Raw genomic sequence first — 20,589 nt, 5'->3', positions numbered from 1 at the left:
TTATTTACACCGACAGCTTCGGTTCATAAACCTCTATTCTATTTTACTATTTTATATTCTACTGCAATTTGCATTTGGAGATTATCCGGGGAGACAGTGTAAATTAAGACCATTGCATAATAGAGATGTAATAATTCATCTGGGGGCAGACCGGCCAGCCCCCACCTCCTTTCTTCTACGTCACGGCTTCCGGTGCAGCCTCTACGCGTCGTTGTTGTGGCGACGGAGTTGCGGATCGTCTCCAAAGGCATTCAACGCTCCTACACTTCTGTTTGGGAAAAACAGTGTCGACCAGAGAGAAAAGTTTCCACGACAGGCAGCAGCAGCTTGTCTGATATGGGAATAGTGATACAAACTCATCTGACATGCAGCAGGGATTCAGATTGCTTCCCCTTTCGAGGTTTCTTACGTTAAAAACTGAAAGAACTCAACACTCTCTAGATTACACTATGACATATATGAACTAATTTTAATGGCGACCTCAGAGGAAGTGGACCTCAAAGCTGTGAACGGATCAGGCAAGTTTCCAGCACAGGAGGACGTGGCTGAGGAGCTTCCAGATAGGAAGCATGTTGATGCCCTTCTAGATTTAAGTGAGGAGGACTTCTTGAAAGAACTGGAGCCGTATGAGTATCGTTGTTACTCTGGTTGGGAAGAAGCTGTAAGTGAATGAATATTTTTTTTTAAATTGCATGCGTTTTTCTCATTCAGTCAATGCTAACTTTAAGGAAAGTGCCTTCTGTCGCAATCTGGAGTCAGTAGCAAAATAATTTCATCTAATTTCTGTTGTTGATCTAACCCTTATTATTATAGTATTTTTTCTGATACTGATACCAAGATTAATTTAATATCTACTATCCTCTTTTAATCTCAATTTTGACTTGGCACAATGAAATATCAAAACTTATAGTTTTAATGTTCAACACCATATTTCATTTTCAAACAGGTCCATGGTTGGGCCAGAGTTGCACCACTGAGCTGCATACTTTTGTCTCAGAAGAGCAGCAGGAAACTAAAGCATAAGGAGGTGGACAACCCAGTACCCTTGTCGGTCCCTAATGCAGACAGCTCGGCCAGCATTGCAGAGCACTGCTGGGACTCTCACACAGCCCTGCATAATGGCTTTAAGAAACAAACATTAAACCAGCATGCGGGATCCTGTAGTAACACTCCTCTATCAGTTCTGCGGAAAGATGCCTCAGAATGGCCTCTCCTCATTGCAATGCGCAAAACCACACCAAATCTCGTACTGGTAGAAAAGATAGAGGAGGGAGGGGCGCTCAGACAGACTCCTTTGCAGAACAGAGCCATTAAGCCTCAGAAACACAGCCACAGGCCCAGTAACACAGTGGTACCCATTAAAAACTTCACATTTTTACCTCCAATTGAGTCACCACAAATGAATCCTCAAAGAATCAGTGGCCAGCTCTGCAATGGCAAGAAGGCTCCAGAAGGAGAGACCACAGAGGAAAACTGTGTCACGTTTAATAAGAAAAGCGGGACGAGAGGGACGAAAATGGACCCTGTTGTTAACCCAGAGCCTCCTATGCACTCTGCAGGCCTGACCCGTGGACTCCGGACATGTCAGCACAACCCCCTCCTGTTCTCTGCTGTAAGAGTCTCTATCACCAAGAGGTGTCAAGTGCCTGTATCTTCCAAATGTGACACAGCGACCAGCACTGGCTTCTCAGTGGATAAGAGCCTGACGCAGGCTCTCCATCCTGTCACTGCAGCAGGTGCAGAAGCTCATATGCACCCCAGCAAGACTGTGTGTGCCGTCAAGCTGTATGAGGGCTGTGAAATAAATGTCTAACATGATTGATGATGACGTACGCAATACTTTTAAACCATGTCTGAATCACGTAAAAACTTATTTCCTGTCATGCAATGTTTCCGTCACAGTGGTTAGTTGGAAGACTGAGTTTAATATAAGAGACGTGTTCATGAAAGTAGCTCATTGGTTCAGTCAGTTGAGTCTGGCATGACGTTTCAGACCATGCTAACCACAACAATAACAGTAAAGTGAAAAGAGCATGTTTTTTGGGTCTTTGTGGCACTCTGTCCAGTTTCCACACATGCTTTTTCAGCAGTTATACCTCCTGCGTAACAGTGCAACTACCTCATACTCAATACTATTAAAACTTAAGCCACAAGCTATGGCTCTGCCTCTGACTGTGAATGATATAAACTGTTGCCAAACTACTACAAACATGTCTTGTTTTATATCAGTTAGTAGATGAATCCTAGTGATTGTGGATGGGGGCTGGGTTATATAGGTCTCCAAAGGCCGTAAAATTACCACAATCATACCGCATTCACAACTGAGGGGGGGTTGCTTTTTAACTTTGTTTTATTCTATAACCTCTTGGTTTAGTTGGATTGTTCTACTGCAATAAGAGCGGCAGTGTTGACCTAATTAGACAATGTGCATGTCAAATAAAATGGTTGCTTAAGACCTACAGTTTTTAAGCAACCAGAAATAAGCAGGTCTATAGTCAGTGACATATCACGTCCTTAAAGTGACAATGAACACAACACAGACACCTTAGAGCAGTTTATTAAGAACATCTGTAGTGTAGCTTCAACAATTAATCAAGGCAGCCATTAACTTACAGGCAACAGAAACTCAAATTCTGCCAGAACAAATATTTTGTGCAGGGAAAATATCTGCATGCACTCACGAAAGAGAGAAAATAAAAGCACTGTAACTGACACTTGTGACTGACAAGGCTTCTACACACAGTTCTGTTTCAAGCAAAGCATTTTCCTGTGTCACTAAGCCAGCAGGGGGCAGTTATGCTGTGTTTGAATTCAAGAATGACAAACTAGAAGAACTAATGTCAACACAAGAAATGTTGAAATTTAAGTGTGAGTGTCCGTCTGTCACTAATAGATGGAAATGATCCTTAATTTGTTTGGACGTGGTGCAAGAAACAGAGCATGTTATACTTGGGCACAGTGTCATGTTCTCTACATTCTTCAGTTCTTACAAACATCTACAGTACAAACTGTAACATCATTAACCAACAATCCATCCATAAAAACAGCGAGATGGCGTCAAGCAAGTTCTCTTCAATAAAATGCTGCATAGCACTGTTTTCACATGACAGAACATAAACCTTTCCATAGAACCTATGGAGAACAATTAGGGACATTCCAATAGTTCATGCAATCATGATGAAAACACAATGGATTAAACATGCAAAACAAAGAACGAATAGATTCTGACAATTTTTCAGTGTTCATTTTCCAAAACATATTCTAGTAGTAGTAAGTCCGGTTATGATTATAAAGCAGCAAACTGTATGCAACAGAACTAAAGCTAATACTTGGGTTAAGGCACCAACGTAACAAAATGAATAAATAATCAAGGCCTATAACTCTAGGTTCCTCAGTAAAGCATGCTGTAATCTGCATGTGGTGCCTGTGCTTAATGAGGTAACATTATCAAGAATCAGAATGAAAACATCAAGTTTAGAAAGAAAGAAAAAATAAATTAAAATACTGTGTCCAATTGTTAAGAGTGGAAAAGCTGATGGGTTTAATGGAATATATTAAAAAGGACTCCTTTCAGTCAAAAGCAGCTGGTGAATACAGATGATAGCTCTATGCTAATCCTTGCTCTAATCCATTATGTTTCTGTACAGTAACATTACTGAGGACGGCTACTGTATACACTTACAGCCAGCTAATGAATAAGTCACAGACAATGACAGCCTACTCTGCTTACTGACTCGAATGGGCTTCTTACCTACAAAGGCGCAGACTCGCACACAAAAAAAGTATTTACACAACATGAACATCATACTTCACACAATCACATTTCAATGAAAGGTGTGCAACAACTGACAAGACAAAAAACATTTAGTTTTTACTTGTGCCACATCTGTATGAGTAATGGTATGTTTCAGAGATGCATCTTAACGCCATTGAGCAATGACTTGTTCATAGTTAGAGGCCTCGTGGGGTTTTATTTTGAAAAACTAAACTAAAGCTGATATGTTCTTACTGGTCAAGAGGATTTTCCACTATCTGCAGAGGTTAGAGAATGTAATTCAGTTTATAGTCTTGCTGCCGCTGACAAGGCAACAATGGAGGCAGCATCAGATGTACAAGATGAGAACAGATGTTTTATCCTTCTGTGCTGCTGACTAAATGAAGACTTCAAGCACATTCCAATATACACCAAACCAAATGCACAATGTTGTTTGCTGTACAGCTGAGATCATACTGTTTTCATGCAGTATAGGCATATTTGAAAGTGGTCATACAGGGCAACTACTTCATAAATCTTTTTTGATAGCCACACACAGCTAAAGATGTCATCCCTTTTAAGTGCAGATCTAACACTGATGAAATATTGACTCTTTTTTTTAAACCACTAGTAAGACCAAGCAGTGAAAACCATTCACAGTGGTTATACACTGAAATAAAGAAGTAAACTGGGATTTCAGTCAAGACACATACAATATGTTACTTTATGTGCAAATAAATATGTAAACTTTGACAAGAGTTGATAATTCATGCCCATGAAGCTAATAAAGTGCAGCGGAGCTGTCAGGATATATACCTGGAAAGGCTCTGGACATGTTGTCTCCAGTGGAATGTTTAAAGACAATTTCGCAGGCTTCTTTCTGCTAAGACTATGATCCGCTGGAGGACAGCGTAGACTTATCCCTTTTGTAGGAAAAGGCAGACATGAGAAACTTGTACTGCAAAAAGCTTAGGCAGCTTGACAAAGAGGGCTTCAGCTGTTGGGTTTCTCAGGGTGCTGAAAGAGAGCACAAAGCTCCTCACATGTCTGGGTTTCCACAGAGCTGAAATGGGACTCCATATTCCACGCCAGGTCTGCTGACAAGAAATCATCCATGACAGTCTGTGTTTCGTTACTCGTCAAGAAGAGGTGTCCCAGGCCTTCTGACTGGCTGGTCACAGTCTGTGTCTCTGTGCTGTTCAGCAGTCTTGCATGCTCACCCTGACCAACAGGGGTCTGAGCAGAGAGACCTGTAGCAAATGAGGGGAGATCTGTTTGTGTTTCAGTGTCTGAGGACTCGGTGCTCATAGAAAAGCTTGAATGTCGCAGGATGCTGCTCAGGGGCATGTGGCTTCCGGCACTTAGCAGGAAATTGAGGTCAGTCTGAGTTTGAATATCAAACAGCTCCAGGTCGTTGGCTTGGGTTCGATTTTGGTCCACTTCATCCAACAGGAGGAAGTCCGTCTGCGTCTGGATGTCCAGAGACTCCAGCGGCGTGTCACCACCCAGCCCTCCCAACTCACTCTCCTCTGTCTGTGTCTGGATGTGCACAGCACTGAGAAACTCTTCAAAGTCAAAGTCAATTCCATTGTGTTGCTCCTGAACAGCACCCAGTCCTGACCCACAGCCTGCAGAGGCCTCAGTCAGCACCTGATGACCTGACATGCTGTCAGAAAGAATGTTTTCTAGGTCGCTTAACAAGGTCATTGTTTGTGTCTGGTTATCTGCCATGTTACTTGAATTGAGCTCATCTGTCTGCACCCCAAAACACATACCACCCGCTGTTGCCTTTGACTCCTCATATATACTGCTCCCTGCAACAGTGAGGGTGTCATCTATGTCCAGGGCTGTCTGGGTAGACACACTGAGTGAATCACTGCCAAATAGGTCAGAGCACATGATAGCCTGGTTCTGAGCCTTCTCCTCCGATTGCGACATGGCAACGTATGTTTGCGTCTGCCTGGTTTTGTACGGCGGCACAGATGAGGAGGAGCAAGGAATTTGGTTCATGCACTGACTGTCTGTCTGAGCTCCAATAGAGGACGTGGCTTTGGCCCGTGAGGAGAACGTCTGGGTCTGAACACTGACCGGAAGAAGGACTTGAGCACTGACGCTGATGTCTGTTTGGGAGCAGGATGACACTGAGGACTCAACCACCGGGCACAAGCCTATTCCCTCACTAACCCCTTCTCCTGTAGGCATTTTTGCCAAATACGATTTGTCTGTCTGAATGGTAGCGGATGTGCTTCTTCCTCGTTCTCCTGCCAGGCTGCCGGCTGTGTCCTCTGTGCTTGCAGGGTGTAGACTGACCTGCACCCCCGTGCTAATGGGTCCCAGGCTAGAGCGGGAAGTCGGCATGCTGTCCTTGAAACCCAAACTCTTAGCATCAAATTGGGGTACCACAGCTCCTGTGGCTTGCGGCAGAAGGTGAAGTGTGCTGACAGAGCCTTGGCTGTCCACTGCCAACACTACAGACCTCAAAGCTCCACTTTCTGTGGATGGAAGAAGGACAGGCAGATGGGCAAGCTGCATCACAGGAACACTGACCAAAGCCATCTTTGGCTTTGGTAGGAGCAACTTCTGGAGGCTCTTGCGGGGGTTTGGGTTCTGACTAACTGAGTCTGGGATATGAAGGTGTGTATCAGAGGGAAGAGAAGTCTCTATCAGCTCTTTACCAGCAACCACGATTTGACAGGTTTGCTCATCGGTCTTAACCTTTTCTGGACCGCTTAATGTTTTCTCCATCTTTCGCTTTTTTACTGGAGGAATTCTGTAAGCAAACAGAAAAAAGGTCAAAGTTCATTTTTAGCCAACCCTAAAGCAGAGTTTCAATAAAAACACTCTGGGTTATACATGTACATGCCTGTGTTCTGTAGGAATTTCGTGACCTGTCCTGTAGATATGTGAAAGCAGTGCAGCCCTACTAGCATAGGGGCAGCCACATGTACAGTGGTAGGTCTTGCCACAGTCCTCTATGTGCCTCTTCAGGTCCCACTCTGTGCTGTAGCCATGGTTGCATTTGAAGCACTTGTGTTTCTTCTCTGCATGCATCTTCATGAAATGCTACAATGAAACAGATCAAAGTCTATATGGCCTACAGTTGTTTGAAAGGTAAGTTTTTTAACGTTGGTTATTACCAACTTAAAGAGAGCTCTTAAATAACAATAAAAAATTAAGAACTTCACAGGATACCAGGACCCGTCCCAGTGTATCATTTAGATAAAAGAGGGAAGTTAGAGTTTTTAATGAAGTTTTGTAGTCCTTGATGTTACAAAAGGGTAAGAAGAGAAATGCTATTAATCTAGGAGTACTTTACTAAGCACAAATCAACTAAAATAAATCATACAAGCAGTATTTATCTTTTGACCAATACATTGCAATAAAAAAATGATATTTGGGTAAAGATCAACTCAGTTTTACAATATTGCTGTTTATACTCCATTTATCACATGAAAAGGATTACAGGTCACTGAAGAAAAGGCTTACTTGTTTAACCAGAGAAAACTGGGAGAAGGGTCTATTTGGTCCTCTGGGACAACCCTCAATGGGGCAGCAGTAAAGCTTCTGAGAGTCTTTCATGTCCTTTCTGACCGTGGGATTGACCATACCATCCTGGGGATGGCAATGTTGATGAAAGAGAAGGAGAGAAGACATACTCAGCATAGCTTACAATAAGAATGCACAATTTCAAGCAACCAACAGGAATGCCTGTAATGCTCTGAGGTAATTTTAAGAGATTAAAAAGTTTACAGTCTTACCTTTTAACTGACTATCAAGATTTTAGCTGATAAACTGAAGTTTTACTTGACTTACAGTATTTTTTATAGCAAGTGCTATAAAGTGCATTAAATGTATGTATATGTAATATGGTGCGTATTAAAAATATGAGCTCATTTCTGAGTGGACAGAATGCTCTACTTTACATAACTGAAAAAGAAATTAATACATCTGACAATACACAAGAAATAGTAGTTGACTGTACCACTATTTCTCCTATTTAAAGTAAATAAATAGTATACCTGTCACAGAAAAGAGCAACTACACTGCATGTGTCCTGCATACAACCCGACAAAACCACTCCACTCGATAACTGTGGTCAGGGTCATCTCTCTCTGCTGTTATACTGGAGGGAGCAAAACAGCTAAAGCTAAAAACACATTCTGGTTTAGCATGAGGAGTTCACATAAAAACATTTTGCTAAAAGTGAATGACCTTGCAGTTGGCTTCCGTTACATCATCCGGTCCTAGGCCGAAGTCTGAGTCATGTCAAGGCATTATTTGTCACCAGGCAGTAGCTGGTTGAGCCCAAAAGAGGGAGCAAGTCTAGATTGACCGTCTTTGCTACATCAGGGTCAGTCCACGGCATTTTGTTTTTTCTCTGAAACTGCTTCTCTTTGCTGAGGTAAGTGATAATGACAAAACAATCCCATTAAACTTGTGAAAGTATTCTGAGCTGGGCTGAGTGAATGAGTTCAAATGAAATATATCAGCCGCCATGACCAGTACGAAGCAGATTGATAGTTAGATATATATATATGTGTGTGTGTGTGTACAGAGAGAGAGAGATCAGCTAATACATTTCTGCTGTTCAACAATACAGCAGTGCTACAGCAGTGTTGAAGTGGATGTAATATGAACAGATACTGGGTCCCACATCATGCCTCATTCTTTCAGTTGAACTTAAGGAGTGAACTATTCCAGCATTTAAGAACTTCAATGTGTCCACCAGAATGTATAAATAAAAAAGTGTGAGCCAAATGAAAAAAAAATCAAAACACAGGATTTGAATATGCGCTTATTCTCAAAGTTTCTTGTGGCTTTAAGAGGTTTTGCTTACAACAACACTTGTTAAGCATTAAAGTAAAATAGACCTACAATAAACTATGACTGACAAAGTAACAGAGTTAAACTTTATACCTCAAATTTAGATGAGACAACCACTGCTGGGCCTTAACATTCCTACATGTGAGAGCTCATTTAAATTCTCACATTCAATTAATTTAAACAAAGAGTTTAGTCTACTGCAGGACAAAAGGCAGCCTTTCCCACCAAAGAACTTCATTCATGGAGGGGAAATAGTGAATGACTGCCTCCTACGATAGAGTCCAAGACTAGTGACGACATAGAAACCAGGGTCAAAAGTAAGTTAGACTTTAGTCCAAATGCTTTGACTGCCTCCCTTCTGCTGACTGGTATTGGAAGCGGACTGTATATTAGACTCATACAATCAATAGTGGTCGAGTGGTTTACCTTTCAATAGGTGAACAGACCCCAAACAATAGCGTGACAATGATAAGCACATTTCTCTCCTCACACGGTGGCGCAGCTAAAATGAGATACTCCCCAGATTTTAGCCTCCGACCGCAAATAGTCAATCAGGGGAGATCTGATGTGTAGCTAATGCGAGATGTGTACCGAAAAATGTAGTTAGCGGTCGTAATCAATGATTGATGACTACGTAGCGACTTTCATGTAGCTAGCTCGCTAACGGCAAACCAAACAGTTACTGGATGAATGTTACAGGGCTTCACTCATATGAGAACAGAGTAAACTTTTACCTAACGTCAACGTGAACTAAGTTAGCATCAGTATTATGAGCTAGCTAAAACGAATTTGTTATGGATGACTTGCGTTTTCCAGTATTATGACTGTTGGCGATCCTGAGTTAAGCAAGTTAGCATTGCAGTTACGTACACGTCCAAACCGTGTGAAAATGAACCTTATTTTGAGAGCGTTTACCTTTATTCTGTGTGACTTAACAAGATGCATGTTCAATGCAGGTGTGTTGGGGAGAATCTTTCCACATCCTTCAACGGTGCAGAGGATGTTCGTCCTCACTTCTTTGGTCAGCTCCGTGATGGTGGGTTTTATTATTTCCCGTGACTGCGACACAGACTCTTGAAGACAGTTTGGACTGTCTGTAATATCGTTGCCTCTGTTATTCGCCTTGCCAGTTGCAGAGGCAGCCATGTTTCTGTGTTGACAGTCCATTCTGTGTTTGGCTGACAGCCCCAGCAGCAGCACTGAATGAACAGTACTTTAAGTCCCTCAGCTTTGCCTGAAAGGTTGGTCCGCCACCTTACACCAAGGCGTTTGGGACAATTTAGGCTACGACACATCCGGTGTGAGTGTTCTACTTCCGATTTGCAAAATAAAGTATGGCGTCAGACTTATTGACTGATTTTCCAGTAAACATGTAGTATGTGTGCCTATGTGGAAGGGTAATAGTATTGTGTTGTATTGTTCTGAGACAGACTTGGGAAAAAATTAAATGGTTTGGGTACACAGGAGAATTTAAGGACTGTAAATGCAAACTTTTGAGAGGCTAATGTACTAAAGTATGTCTTTCATTAGTCAATTCTACACACCTTTTTTTTTGGTCTGGGTCTAAAATTCTTCATTAGCTAGAGTCTAGCTAATGAAGAATTTTGAAAATGGAACATTACCTGGGTGTGGGAGGCAATGATGTGAAGAAGAAACAAATTACAAAATTCAACAATGTTTAAAATCGATTTTATGGTAAGTTTGGACTGGTGATAGTAGCATTCTCACAGACATCAGATAATACATAATACATAACAAGTATCTATTGCATCTAAGCACATAAAGACAGATGAGGACACGTTAACAAGGTCAATGATAGAATGATAAAAGCAAATCAAGGCTAGACAAGACACGCTGTAAGTCCTTTAATTGAAGAGTATGTCAACCATCAGTTCTGAGGTTGCCGCATCTGAGATGAGGGACCTGGGCCGTTGTCTGTGATGACAAAATAATTCCTTCCTTTTAGGGTAATAGATGAGAGCAGAGGTGTGACAGGGGTGGAGGCGATTCCTGTAAAATATATAAAAACATTAAAGCTCAGGGAGGAAATGGATTTTCAAAGTATTTTAGGTCATATTTGATGGAAATAAAATGAAATGAAAATAACCCAACAGCAATCAATAAATCAACTGCTCTGACAAAAAAAAAAATCTTATTACAGGCTTGTTGCACACCTGTAATAAGCCCATCCAAGTAATTTCATTCAGTCCAAGTAAAATGACTGAATAGCATGCATTCTGGCCCTGCCCTCACATTTCTGCAAGCATACATGCACAGCAGTGAGCACTAACACCCTGAGCTGCAGGACAGGCTGTTGTACAGTGGCTAACCCAGGTAGCACTAAGTACACACCCACAGCAATGTGTAGTAACTGCCAACCTGGGTAGTCTTTTCAGACTGAGGTACATCATGGCTAATTTCTATCTATATGATTGTGGTATTTAACAGAATTGATCATTTATGTATTTATTAAACCAAAAGCTAACAGTGTTTGCTGACTTTAAAAACCTGTAAACACAATTATGTATGGGGGAGATGAGAAACAATACACACTCACACAGGGCACTGATTATGACATATTATGATGGACAGTCCAAGACCATTAGTGTGGATGTTTCCTCTATTCTAGATTATATATGTGCCCTCTTGTGGTCAATTATGGAATTGCCAGTAGTATGAAATTCTAAACTGTATAGTGTTTTAGTGAATTACAATGTTAATATCAAGTCCTAGGTAAAATGGTTTCTTTCATGTCTGTAGCTAACAAAATTTTTGTACCTGAAGATGCACAGTGTCTGAGTGACTCCAGGAGGTTAGCACTTGAAAATTTGACAACACATTTGAAGGGCTCCTCCCGCTCTGTCATGGTCTTGTTGGTGTGGTCTCTGAACTTTGTCTCCAGCTAAGGGAAGCCAAACGCAAAACATAATTCGTATGACCACAGCACGTAATAATAGTGAACTTTTTTTACTCTGATATTCAACTACTAGTATTTGAAACACAAGCATCCCTCAGGGTACCTTATAAACTGCGGACTGCAGTTGAGGTAACACGCCATCACTGAAGGCCTCACAGGCCATCTGAAGTCTCTTTGCTGCAGGCTCAGCTTGTTCTCTTTCTATGTGTGGGTCTGCAAATACAAGCCAAAAAAGCCAAATAAATAAAATCCCAAAGTAGAATTCTGCCAGAAGTGTACATACAAGTCCATATACTTAAGTTAAACAACCAGTCACATTAGAAATATTAAAGCAGCTTCAGTCAGATCAAATTAATTGATAAACATACTTGAGACAGTTTGGTTCCTTTCTGCAAGAGGGCTGGGATACTTAGTGGGAAACACCTGGAAACAAAAAGTAAAATACAACAGTCCAAGCTTTTTGTTAATATGAACAACCATCCTCCACAGTTGGTCTTTTCATAAGAAAATCTTTATCAAGGGCTGGAAGTTAATACTTAGCTTAAGTGATACAATCTGTGATTTTGTGTAGTAAATATATTTCTTGATGCTATCAGATCATACAGTGTGAAGGGTGTGAAGTTTGAAAACAGAAGAGGACATTAAATACTCTACGATTCCCCTGAAAACTATATTGTGCATCTCTTCAAGGCTTCAATCTGAAATCATAAAATTGCCCACCCCTAATCAGAACTGTTGTTTACAATAATAAATAGTACAAAATAACAATAGAAATCTAGCCCCTACTCCCCAACACACCTTAACTACACTTAGTGCATGTGGCAATCAGCATTTTTCTAGGTCGCAGTTATTAAGATCAGTAAGATATTAAAGATCATTTACTCCAAAATCAGAAACTCTCCAGTACATAATGGCTGACTTTAGTGACAGATGATCATGAATACTCTGCTCATCAGCGATGTTAAATTAAGGGGAGGAAAATGGGGAATAGAGATGCTTTGTACTGTTTGTGCAGTTAGAAATTAAGGTAACTTCAAAATGTGATGATATAGTCTTGTTCTGTTGTAAGCCCAGCAGGCTTACCTGTTGATATTGTCTCATCAGCAGGTCCCTAATGGCAGTGAGTTTCCGTCCACTGAGGTTTGCATCTTTGATAGCATGATGTCTGGTGGACAGTACCAAGGCCTGAAAAAGACCAGCATTCTCAGAGGGGAATAGAAAGACAGAAACAGCTGCCTGGCAACTGTGTTGACAATGTCAAGGATTAAACAGAAAACTACTTTCTTGCCTGTGACAACAGGGGCTTTTGCTTTGAAGTCAAGCTCTTCACAAAGACATAAGGGGTTTGAAGATAGTGAACGACATATGTTGGTTTCAAGTGGTTCGGCCGAGAGAAGTTGTCTCCCCATGCGATCCGAATCCATACAGCTTCATCTGTGTGCTTCTTTATTTTGACAGACACCTGGAATGCAATAAAAGTAATCAGAGTTTTAATATGAGATGTTGAATAATATGTCTTGAAATGATGCAAATAAAAAGTGAGGAAGAATGTCTGGCTTACCAGTCTCATGAGCTCCCTGAGGTGAGCTTTAAATTGTTCCTTGAACTGCGTCAGCTCGACAGAGTGAGCATCATCTAGAAAACAGAGAAAAATATAAACACATATTTAAAAAAAGACACCCATGAAATTTATTTCATCCAAATCCAGAATTCCATGTAAAAATAAACAAAACAGAGAATACAGGTGTGACACCACCATAAAACATAAAAAAAGAGTACTTTATAACTGCAGAAAACACAATGATCCAGATTCCAGTAGGTTATATGATTTATTTAAGTTCACATTCAACCATAAAGAAAACCTTCGTGGAACAAGTTTTAACATACCTTCAGGTTCCATGAGCTGAAAGGCATACCACATTCCCTGGTTTGGATTGTCAATGACATCTGAAAAGTAATGAAAACAAAGCGACGCGATAAGCATTATTAGAGAGATGTCTTGCCTTGGCCTAACTGAGGTTAACTTAATGAGAAAATAATTTAACTTACATGTCATCTCGAGTTCTGTGATGTGTTTGGCTGTAAACCCATTTTCCTGTAAAGAAAACAAGTAAGGTTAAAAGACAGGAAATTCACACCAACACTAGCTAAATCCAAACTAAACTGATTTCTTACCGAGAGGCAACAGTCAATAAGAAAGTGGCGCAACTTAAATTTAAACATGAAGAGTTAAGTTTGTGTACAACGACGGATTACACGCCCCATTTTAGCAAGGATTTTGCCAAAGAACGTGTTGCTAGTTAGCTTATACTGTATATTTAACATAACTTATATTTCAGAAAAGACGGTGCATACCTCGCAAATGTCCAATAGTTTGTCCGCTAACGCCCATTTTGGCTGAGTAAAATCCATGGATTTCTGTTGCGCCGCAGTCAAACGGCCCCACTTATCCAGCGTTGTTCTTAGCATTTGAGCTGGTATCCGTCTTATGAGTCGCTGCAATAAACGTTTCGTAGATTCATCCATTCTTCCTCAGACAGTAATCGAAATGTATCCTAAGTTTTGTACTGGACGATAGTTTTACGTTATATTTGAAACAATTTGCTTTCCACGATGGCAGAAATTCGGCCTAAAAAAATTCCAAACAAACCGCCTACAACGGAGCACACAAATCGACCAATCAGATATTAATAAAAACTCGAACGCACTCCCTTTCGCGCGCCCTCTGCTGTGTTGGAGTGGTAGTACTACTAGTACTTCCTCTGCTTGAACTGCTGGGCCGGAGGAGGGGAAGTGCCTTTGGCCTCCATGTGCCTCAAAATGGTTAAGTAGTACACCAATTAACAGGTGTACACCAATTAGCCACAACATTAGAAGAAGAAGAAGAAAGTGACATATTTTGTCATTGGAGGGAACTCACTCCAACGAAATTCATGCTCTGCATTTAACCCACCCAAGTGACGTGCAACTTAGTTAATAGTGTTTGTTTTTATTACAGAGATGTCATTGTTTATTTTGTTTGCTCCACTTCTTAGACTGTCTTAGTCAGCCACTTTGTGACACTATTAAGGGGAGATAAGGAAATAAGGAAAGGCAAAGTTCAAAGTGTTCTTGCTTTTCTTGTAAATATTGCATAATCTGAACAGTTATTTAAATGAAACCATGTAAAAAGCTTGGAGAAGAAATCACCCTTTCCCTCACAGACATCTGAAACTTGACAAAAAGTTTATAAAACGCTGCCCTATGTTATAAAAGTATGTAAAATTCTTATGAAATGCAATAATTAATTATACTTCTAGAATAGACGTAGAGTTAAAAGTACAATACATCTCACAGAAAGATATGATGTAATCTTAACATTTTACTATTTTATTACATTTAAAATATTACTTTAACTTTTATTATCTGGTGCTTAACTAAACTTTTAACTAACTTTTCTCACCAGCTTTTTTAGTGTTAGTCTGTTCATTTCTGTATACCCGTCTCCACAGCTGTTTTCTACCTTTTGAGCAGAAAAGATTGTCACAATCCCTATTCTCTGTTTTCTCTGGTCATGTAGCGTCAATTAAAAAAAACAAACAAAAATAAAACAAAACATCTGCTCCTTTCTACTGCAAAAAGGGTTTTATATTAAAGGACCATCCTTCCAGTGGTGAATGGTGAAATACAGGGGTATCATCTCTGAAAAACGTCTGGTCGTACGTTACATACATCCGCACGCCGAAGCGGACTTACGTTACGGGGAAACATCTTCTATCCACCAACGTTCGTCATCAGAAGTCCCCACCTTTTTTTGCCAACGCAAACGTCTACCATTGGTGGGTCGAGAAAAAGGCGGACGCCGATTGGCTGTTTGCTATGTCACTCAATTAGCTGTCATCAGTTACTAAAGGTTTGTAGCAGACGGGATGTCCTACAGGTCTGTGCTCATTTTGTAGGTTAAGTTGATGTAAGGACAAGACCGGCTAATTTTTCCGAAATTTGAAAGACAGTATAGCAACCGGCGTCGTTATTTTACGGGGAGAAAACGAAATCTTCAGTGCTTTTCATAGGTTTCGTGGATTTATGCTTCAGCTTCCAGCAAAGTTAGCTGAGGCCTCGCTTTTAGCTAACGTGACATTTCACTGAGGTTTGCTCGAAAACTTATCAGATGACCCAGCTTCTTCACTGGTAAGGTCATTACGGCTACCTACAAACAGAAGTGCAAATATTAAGAAATAGCTGATAGTAAGCCATAATGTCTCTGTGTATGTTTTTAACAATGCCAGCTATTATGTAACGTAAACAATCCTATGTCAAGGGCCAACTGGCAGCTCAATGCTAAATGCCCGAGTATCTCATAGTCAATTCAAGCGATCCTATCCCCTGGTCCAGAGTCTTCTGGCCAGGACAGCAGCGTGGTTCCAGGGCATTTAGTGTGAATGCATTTAGCAGGTCCGTGATATTATAAGTTTGTCACTGTTGTATACTCTCCCGTCTGTGTCTGCAGGTAAGTGTCCACTGGAAAAGCAAACTCCATCATCATGACAGCTCAGGAAGGAGAGGGATGGGGAGGCATTAGTATCCTTCAGAAGACATGTCCTTGCCTTTAAGTGAAGCAATGACGATTTGACAATGAGGAGTAAACAACTGCAATTTTGTTAAAATTGATTCAGTGTTTATCTCAGCTAAAATGTCCCATTGGATTCATATTCAAAGATACAAGACTGTCCTGTTTCTCTGTGTTTCGTGTTGTGAACTATCTTTGACTTTTGGACTGTTAAACTGTTGAAGGGGTCACACGGGGGAAACTGATGAGGGTTTTGACTCCATTTTTAGACATGTTATAAACTTAGGTAATAGACCAAATACACAGGTTCATAATGCAGAACACCCTTCAGTAGTGACTGTCAATCAGTACTCTTTTTGTTTGTGGTTTTTCAGTATTCCTGCAGTGGTACAGTAAGCCCTTAACTCAGCATGCACCCTGACCTGTCACCTCACCTGCACACGGATGAATGTAATAAACTGATAAATCTTCTGAGGCAGTGCCACAATGAGGTACGTCCCTCCCTGAGTTCTTGTATTGCTGCGTGCTTCATTTACATGGAAAACAAAGCAATGTAAATGTTGTTTCATGTTCCCCCCTCAGCACAATGTCATGAAGTTCTTTGGTTCATGTAATGATGTGGACCGCGCTATGCGTCATTGCCTGAAGAAAGAGGTCTGTCAACTTTTTTTTTTTTTCTTTCATTTTGTCAATGAGCTTCGACTACTGACCTTTGCTTTTGTATTTATTTACTGCAGATGCCAAATAAATGAACTCTCTCTCTCTTTCTCTCTTTCTTTTGCACTCACACTTTTTCTTTTGACTGTTTTCTTTGCTTCCTCACCATTCAACAGAGGCTGGAAAAGCGGGAACGCAGTAAGCAGCATGCACAAGAGATGAAAAGGAAGCTGAAAGAAGGCCCCAAGGAGCAGCTCTGAAGGACATTCTAATGCAGCATTGACATTGGAAGTTAAATGTATTAAGATATTGGGACGTGGGAAATAAGCCTGACATCCTGCTGCTGTTTCATGTCAAGGCAGAGGAAGGGTTATAATGTCTGACACACTGTTGATCTGCAAAGACTAAAACTTGCAGGACCAGGACACTTTAGGTCAATGTGAAAACAACAGCATCTAGCACTTGGGATTAAAGATTTTTGTTGGGGATCATCATTTCTTTTCCCCTCTTTTAGAAGTACAGCTACAGCTCCATCAAAGAGATTAGTGTAGCTGGTGGCAGAAGCTTTTCATCAAACCGTTAATTCAGTTGACAGGACACCTCAGGAATATTCTGGTACTTGATTTACTCATGAAAACAGGGACAGTACATTTCAGGGTACCAAAGATGTTTGGAAAAAGAAAAACAAAAAAACCACACACACACACAAAAAAGACTCAAAGCGTGATGACCAGCAGCTGTGTTGCTCAGTGTGAACATACATATTGAACAAAATCAATCTTGTTTGAAAGTTTATTTGAATGGGGAATCATATTGATTCATACAAGTTTAATTTCTTTCAAATAAAATAAGTTTATGTTTATTAGAGGATTCATTCATCTTTTGATATAGTGTGTCATCCTTGTAAAACAACAAAGCATCAATCTGGGTATCAGCAGGTCTTGAGGAGTCCTAAGAACTTTGTTTCCTCAAAAAAAGTCTTAGTGGGTAGCAAAACTTAACTTTGATTTAACTTTTGCATGCCATAGTAATATCAGTTATTACTTATTTTTTATCCATTAGCTTTTGGGGGTTGTTAAACATCAAAAACTAGCAGTGGATTGTGCTCATTTGAATCTTTAAGCCTAGAGCAAGAACTTTCCCAATGCTAGCTATAGCATAGGAACATAAAGCTATGATATGATAGGAAACACCTGTCTCTTAATCATGGTTCTCGTGTCTGTTTTAGTGGAAAATGGTACAGAATGATAGATAAAGCAGGCAAGGTTATGTTGTCCCTACTGGTAATTTTTTTAATCATTCTTAATATTTTAGCTGGTCTGACCTTTAAATTAGATAGAAAGAGACAGGAAACACAAATCAGCACGCATGAAAGTATTTATAGTATAGTATAAAAATATAGAATATATGAAAAATTAAAAACAATACAAGGATATAAACCATCCAGTGGCATGCAAACAATTATTGAGTGATGAAAGTGACAAGGAAAATGTGCAGTGTGAACCATCCAGCGACACCGTCTAAATATGTCCTCTCAGGTAGGAGCTGAAGAGCTGCATGGCCTGAGGGACAAATGGCCTCGTCAACATGTCCATGGAGCAGGACAGAGACAGCAGCCTGTCACTGAATGTGCTCCTCTGTCTTCTTATGATGCTGTGCAGAGGGTGATGGATGTTGTTCATTGTTCAATATAGATATGAAAAATGGGTTTAAAATTGAATTCTATTGGAGAAGTCTTAAGATTAACTAAACTAAACATCAGTGTCTGCTTAATAATTTAGAGCTTTCATCTCATGGTCATCACTCAGCAGCTGGAGCTGGTAAGGGTCTCATCATGTGACCTAAATGGGAGTATTTGGTCACGTGTTAGCCAGTGGTCATATGACCACCTCCTTGGTCTGAGGATGGTCTCTGGCGCTGCTATGGTTTGCCCTCTTCGATCGTTTTTTGGCTGTCTACTGTGTGGTGATTTGACTGAAAGTTCACGTTCTGGTAGTGAAGTGAAACTTGAGCCTTCTCTGTTTTGTGAGTGGAAACCATGAGATGTGGTTAAAGGCTCCGAATCAGCAGTAGGAGGACGTTTAGTTTTGGATTCTCTTCACTGTCTACAACACCTAAAACTGATTGTGGCTGACAGATTGCATCACAAAAAACTCTTTGTTCCAGGACATGAAAAGAAACTGTGTGAACATAATAGCATTCAAAAATGTGCCAGGCAAACACTTTGTCATATCGACTGAAGCTCAATTCCTTCCTATCTGAATAATTCTTTGTTAAATACTGCAGAATCAAAGCCATGCTGTGACTGTGAGCACGCATTTGCACACCATTGTGTTTTTACTTGCTGATAAAATGATCTCAGTGATTGTTTGCTTGATAATTACTAGCAAATCAAAGTTGCGTTGAGTGCGTAACAGAAAACTGACAACAAAAGCCTGGTTTGAAAAATGTAAAAACAAAAAAACATATTGTGAAAGAATTGTTTATTTGAAGCTGCTCACTCTACTCATCACAGCATACAGATCAGTGTTTTACAGATTTAATTTGTAAGGCACCCTGAATGTGCTTTGAGACAGTGTGGGGGGAAAGAATGTTGAGTGATGATATACACATACGTGGGACCATACGTGATAATTGTTGTAAAAAAACAACACACACACGCACACAGAAAGACCCAATATTTGTAATAATGGATCAAACATGAACGTGAATATGATTTTTTTGGTTTTAATGGATTTACTTGTTTATTATATATAAAATACGTATTTCATCATAAAGCACACTTAAAACACATGCCGAAGAGGGAATCCGGATCAGATGAAAGACAAACCAGCAGAAATTGACACATTGAAAGGGATTGGTAATATTTTATGGATTTCAATAAATAAATTAATAAATACATAAAGAAGTCACCATCTTGAAGGTGAAGTGTGACTAATGCTCAGTGGACCTGAGTGATTGTCCTGCAGTGATTCTGTTCAATAGCCGCGTCATCAGGCTCTTCTCACCTCTTCTTGGGACCCTAAAGCCAAACAAGGACTGGGAATATTGATTATTACTTACCAGAAATATACTGTAGTCAAAGAAGTGAATATAGGGACCTCTTTCATCAAAATACCCCCCAAACAATAACAAAGCAAACAAACCAAAAACAAAACAAAGCAAAAAAAAAAATGTTTTCTTAATTATTTTAGATATTATTATATTTTGATGTTGTTAGCTGTAGCTAATTATATATTTGGCAAGTTAGGATAAAAAGGGTAAATTTAGGTGCACTGTGATGCAATTAGTGCGCTATTGTTTGTGGTAACTTCAGCCAAAAAGTGCTTCATAAACCATTCATCTGCAATCATTCTGCAATGGCCACAAGTAAAACTGATGACTGAAAATCAATCAGCAACCTCGTGGAGCTTTAGCACAGTGTTATATGGTTTAAACTGAGAAATGTGAAATACAATATGGGTCATTTTATTGATCTCTGTTCATGTTCGTAAAGCAGAGTAAAACACAATATTATATATTAAATTATCTGATATTCCTTTGATAATTTACAACAAAATACCATATATAATAATATCAACTGAAAAGGTGAACATTCAAGTCTTTACACATTTTGGTTTTGAAATTATATATGTATAAATTATCTGCTTTCCTGACATGGTTTTGTCATCAAAGATGCAATAGGATAATTTAGAAAATGTGATTAAGAAAATCGGGGTACTTCTGGAGCAGTGAAGATGACCACATGGCACCACACATCCGACAGCTATCTCAAATAAATACAAAAATAAACTGCACCATTTCTAACAATACTTACAATGTACAAAACATACCCTTGAATACAAAGTATTCAGACAGGCAGCACATTTATATGTACAGTATATTACA

At 39.9% G+C, this 20,589-nt stretch overlaps 5 protein-coding genes across 7 annotated transcripts in view; 3 read left to right on the top strand and 2 right to left on the bottom strand.

Moving 5' to 3' along the window:
• Nucleotides 1–20,589, top strand: part of LOC124064477 — a 956,368-nt gene that overhangs the window by 528,590 nt on the left and 407,189 nt on the right. The window lies entirely within an intron of this gene.
• Nucleotides 13–2,279, top strand: si:ch73-103b9.2 (uncharacterized protein LOC100150067 homolog). Its single transcript, XM_046385337.1, has 2 exons — nucleotides 13–661; nucleotides 947–2,279. Exons 1-2 carry the CDS (start codon nucleotides 473–475, stop codon nucleotides 1,811–1,813), a joined length of 1,056 nt encoding a protein of 351 aa, XP_046241293.1. The 5' UTR covers nucleotides 13–472; the 3' UTR covers nucleotides 1,814–2,279.
• Nucleotides 2,542–9,901, bottom strand: atmin (ATM interactor). Of its 3 annotated transcripts, none has more exons than XM_046385250.1 (4): nucleotides 9,494–9,901; nucleotides 7,241–7,366; nucleotides 6,618–6,817; nucleotides 2,542–6,524 (listed from the first exon to the last, which is right to left on the bottom strand). In XM_046385250.1, the coding sequence occupies exons 1-4, from the start codon at nucleotides 9,743–9,745 to the stop codon at nucleotides 4,748–4,750; spliced, it is 2,355 nt and encodes a 784-aa protein (XP_046241206.1). In that variant the 5' UTR covers nucleotides 9,746–9,901; the 3' UTR covers nucleotides 2,542–4,747. The 3 variants fall into 3 exon arrangements, with proteins under 3 accessions (XP_046241206.1, XP_046241210.1, XP_046241218.1); XM_046385254.1 differs by lacking the exon at nucleotides 9,494–9,901 and adding an exon at nucleotides 9,005–9,472; XM_046385262.1 differs by lacking the exon at nucleotides 9,494–9,901 and adding an exon at nucleotides 7,967–8,708.
• On the bottom strand, nucleotides 10,246–14,176 carry cenpn (centromere protein N). The gene is made up of 10 exons (XM_046385347.1): nucleotides 13,851–14,176; nucleotides 13,545–13,590; nucleotides 13,383–13,442; nucleotides 13,057–13,130; nucleotides 12,784–12,957; nucleotides 12,579–12,680; nucleotides 11,864–11,918; nucleotides 11,599–11,708; nucleotides 11,357–11,480; nucleotides 10,246–10,588 (listed from the first exon to the last, which is right to left on the bottom strand). Exons 1-10 carry the CDS (start codon nucleotides 14,019–14,021, stop codon nucleotides 10,467–10,469), a joined length of 1,038 nt encoding a protein of 345 aa, XP_046241303.1. The 5' UTR covers nucleotides 14,022–14,176; the 3' UTR covers nucleotides 10,246–10,466.
• cmc2 (C-x(9)-C motif containing 2) lies at nucleotides 15,360–17,563 on the top strand. The gene is made up of 4 exons (XM_046385591.1): nucleotides 15,360–15,665; nucleotides 16,419–16,535; nucleotides 16,627–16,698; nucleotides 16,878–17,563. Exons 2-4 carry the CDS (start codon nucleotides 16,455–16,457, stop codon nucleotides 16,959–16,961), a joined length of 237 nt encoding a protein of 78 aa, XP_046241547.1. The 5' UTR covers nucleotides 15,360–15,665; nucleotides 16,419–16,454; the 3' UTR covers nucleotides 16,962–17,563.

The sequence above is a fragment of the Scatophagus argus genome, chromosome 1 (genome assembly GCF_020382885.2).
Source record: "Scatophagus argus isolate fScaArg1 chromosome 1, fScaArg1.pri, whole genome shotgun sequence".
Classification (NCBI taxonomy): domain Eukaryota; kingdom Metazoa; phylum Chordata; class Actinopteri; family Scatophagidae; genus Scatophagus; species Scatophagus argus.
The sequence above is the reverse complement of the archived record's forward strand: the minus strand, read 5'-3'. Positions and strand labels throughout refer to the sequence as shown.